The sequence below is a fragment of the Dichomitus squalens genome (genome assembly GCF_000275845.1).
Source record: "Dichomitus squalens LYAD-421 SS1 unplaced genomic scaffold DICSQscaffold_232, whole genome shotgun sequence".
Classification (NCBI taxonomy): Eukaryota; Fungi; Basidiomycota; class Agaricomycetes; order Polyporales; family Polyporaceae; genus Dichomitus; species Dichomitus squalens.
The window spans coordinates 1-3,289 of record NW_006767114.1 but is presented as its reverse complement, the minus strand read 5'-3'; the positions used below and the strand labels follow the sequence as shown (position 1 = coordinate 3,289).

At 57.6% G+C, this 3,289-nt stretch overlaps 1 protein-coding gene across 1 annotated transcript; it reads right to left on the bottom strand.

The window, feature by feature from the left end:
- Positions 1 to 30: 30 nt before the first annotated feature.
- DICSQDRAFT_130602 (uncharacterized protein) lies at positions 31 to 1,722 on the bottom strand (the record flags this gene model as incomplete). The annotated part of the gene is made up of 4 exons (XM_007371743.1): positions 31 to 802; positions 864 to 1,163; positions 1,241 to 1,256; positions 1,380 to 1,722. The coding sequence occupies 4 exons, from the start codon at positions 1,720 to 1,722 to the stop codon at positions 31 to 33; spliced, it is 1,431 nt and encodes a 476-aa protein (XP_007371805.1).
- Between the last annotated feature and the right edge of the window lie 1,567 nt (positions 1,723 to 3,289).

The following is a 3,289-nucleotide window of genomic DNA, read 5'->3' as shown; positions in this document are numbered from 1 at the left end:
CGAAGGGCAGCTGCGCGCTCAGGTCCGTCTTCATGACGATGTGCGCCAAGAAGTCCACGCTCGCGACGCTCTCCGTGTCGTTGACAGCTCGAGCGCGTGCGGATCATCAGCGAGCATAGTCTCCGATATCCACAGGCGCGACCACGACCGCGAGGGCCGCCGTGCAAGCCACATCGGCCGCAGCTTGATGATGGGCCATTCGCCGTTGTCGTTCTCTTGTTGTTGTTGTTGCTGCTGTTGCTGCTGGTCCGCATCATTGGTGTCCTCCTTCTGAGACTTCTCGTTCTCCTGGCTCGGCTCGGGGGTACCGCCAGCAGGCCGGCTGCTATCGCTGTGGGCTTGAGCCGCGTCGTCGGCGCTGCGCTGGCTACCGTGGCTGGTGCCGTGCGTGTGCCCATGCCCGTTCCAATTCCCGTTGGCACGCTCGTCGGCCGGGCTCTTCGCGGCATCGTCGGCAACGATGGGCCCGAACACACCAAAGTCAAGGTCCGCGGCCAAGTCGCGCCGGACGACCTTCTTGACCGCAGCGAGCTTCGCATCCATGAGCGAATCTGCACGCGCGATGACGGGGAGCACATTTGCGTGCACTGCAATGCGACACATGACGCGGATGTTGGCGGTGGACGTCGTCAGTCCGTTCTCGTTCTCCTCGTCCTCCGAGTTGGTGTCGTCCGACATGAACGAGAGGTCGGGCGGCTTGTACGAGACGGTCACCTCGGAGTGCACTTTGGTGGGGTAAGAGGACTGGGCGCGACGCGCACCCTCGGTCAGGACGGACGAAGGGTTGATCATATAGATACACCTGGACAACGTGTGAGCGGGACATGGAGAAACTCGCCGGAAGTGGGTTACCTGATACTGACAAATGAATGTGCTTGTCTCCTTTGCTCTGATGGACGACCTTTGACTCCTGGAGGGAATGGCAGTTCCCAGGAGGGTACATCAAGGCGCGGTCGCACCGCGACGGAGGGGAGGCAACGCGATGCACTGAGGAGCCGAGATAGCCATGCACCTTGGTCAGCGTGTCTGCGAACTGCAAGTCCAGGTACTTCACTATCGTTGAAACCTGGCGTTCCAATTTGAGCTCGTGTCCCTCCCGGAAGTCGAGACCGGGCGTGTCGATGATGGACAGCAGCGCCTGTCGTACTTGCTCTCGCAGATCTCTACGCAGGCAGACTGTATGGTCTCCGTCCCTTCGGCGGACCACAAAGAAAGCGCTCCACCGAAGTCTTGCCCACACCTTGCGCGCCAGCAACCTGATAGCATCCCAATGAGAGGGCCGGTTTGAATGTCATGACTGCATACAATAGAGCAGAACACGCATACCATTACGTTGAGCGTGGTAGGGTTCCTGATACGCCTCTAGCTCGGGCGCGGACAATTTGCATCATGGCTACTCTTGCGAGTCTCGAACGCGGAGGATGGGCTGGAGATGTACAAAGGCGTGATTGGATGCCCTGTAGGACTATCGGTCGCCTTGCCCGGGGACGACCACGCCTTGTGGAATGGAACGGGGTGGGCAGCGTCGGCCATGAATAAGGTCTTGGCAGCACCGCGAGGGGGAGACGCGAGTGTGTCCTGGGGCAGCTGGGACAGGTCGACAAGGTTGCTAGGCCAAGGGATGGCTTGCACAGAGAGTTCGGAGAGGGAGGGCGAGGTGCGAATGAAGGGCCGGCCACCGTTGTCCTCCGACTCGTTCGGCTGGGGGCGGAAGGTGAACATGTTGGTAGGCGAAGAGGCGCGGACACGTGAGTATTGACCGGATGCTTGAAAGAGGCTATTGGGGTGTCGAAACAAGCGGCGGAAGAGAGAGAGACGAGAGAGCGACCAGCCGGGATGGCCTTGAGGCAGGTGTTGCCGATGTAGCGCAGCGAGAGCACCTTAAATCTATCGAGCTTCGTGACAGACTCGTAGATGGCCGGATGAGACTGGAAGTGAGGTTCCATGCCGCGCATTTGAGGACATGCAGGTTCACCGTGGCGGACAGGACCTCGGCGAGAAGGCTGGCGGGAGTGAAGGCTGCGCCGCATCCAGACCGTCCACAAGAGCTAGTCAGACGTCGAGCAGACGCTGTACATCGTGATTCGGAACAAGGAGGTGAAAGTTAGAGGGGAACGGAGCGGGTGTATGCGGATGGGATATTCACCTTTCGCGCTTGCCCCACTAGTGTCTCAGCCCTGCCTCCCCCTCCCGCCGCAGTCTCAGCTTCTTCATTGCGCGGACAACTGGGTCCTGTATAAGAAGAGATCACACATGAATAACAGAAACGAGTGTTCGTCACGAAAAGGATTACAGCATGTCTATGAAGCTGGAAAGCAAAAGACGTACCATGCTTGAGGAAGCCTCTGCTGTAGTCTGGACACTCCACCCTCAGGATACTCATTGAGACACTTGTCGTCAGCAGATGAGTAGCTATACTTGGCGTACCACCAGCACTCGGGCAAGCGGCGGAGGTTATACTCATGCAAGACTCACATGTGTTGCCCTTCTTACATAGCCGCTTAGCCCGTGCTTACAGACGGTCGCCGAGCGTGAGCGTTCACGAGGTGCATAAGGGGCTGTTTTGGCGGTTAGAAGTTATGCACAGGGGGCGTGGTGTGTCTGAGAGGACAGTGTAGTGGGCCGAGGGGGTAGCCGGTCGATCTGAGAGGTATCTGTGGATCTAGTTATCTGGGCTTTGAAAAACAACCGGGCAACCAACCTGAGTCAATCGTGCATCCAAGATGCTCTGCAACCGGGGTGTGGGACGGATAAGCAGAGGCAGAGACAAACGGAAGCCTGTGCAGAGGGAGGAGACGTGGCTAAGTGCGGAAGTTACAGCCGGTTTCAGCTCGCTTGTCGTGAGAGCGCCGCGCCGCATCTCACGCATTTGCCCGTTTTCCCCTTCTAAGCGCCCCCAAAGGAACTTCGGACGACGATATCTCCTCGACTGCTCAATGTAACCACCTCATTCTTGCATATTCCGGCTCAGGATCATGACGCGCAGGGCACGGTGCCGGTTTTAAGTTGGCCGCTCGTATGTCGGATGTTCCACCCGCCTTCGGTCGATTTCACGCTGTCTTCTGCATCTGTCGCGCATATATCTTAAAACAACCCCTGGAGATACCTGGAAGGCTCACTGGTAGCTGTGGGCGGATGTTACGGAGGGCATATGGTGCAGAAGAGTCCATGATGTACGTTTTCTCCATTCTGCGAATGGTTCTCGCACATGCCTAGTATACCACTCTGTCGTATATCGTCAAATCCAACACATCTTTGCTACGAAACATGTCACATATGTCCACTGTAA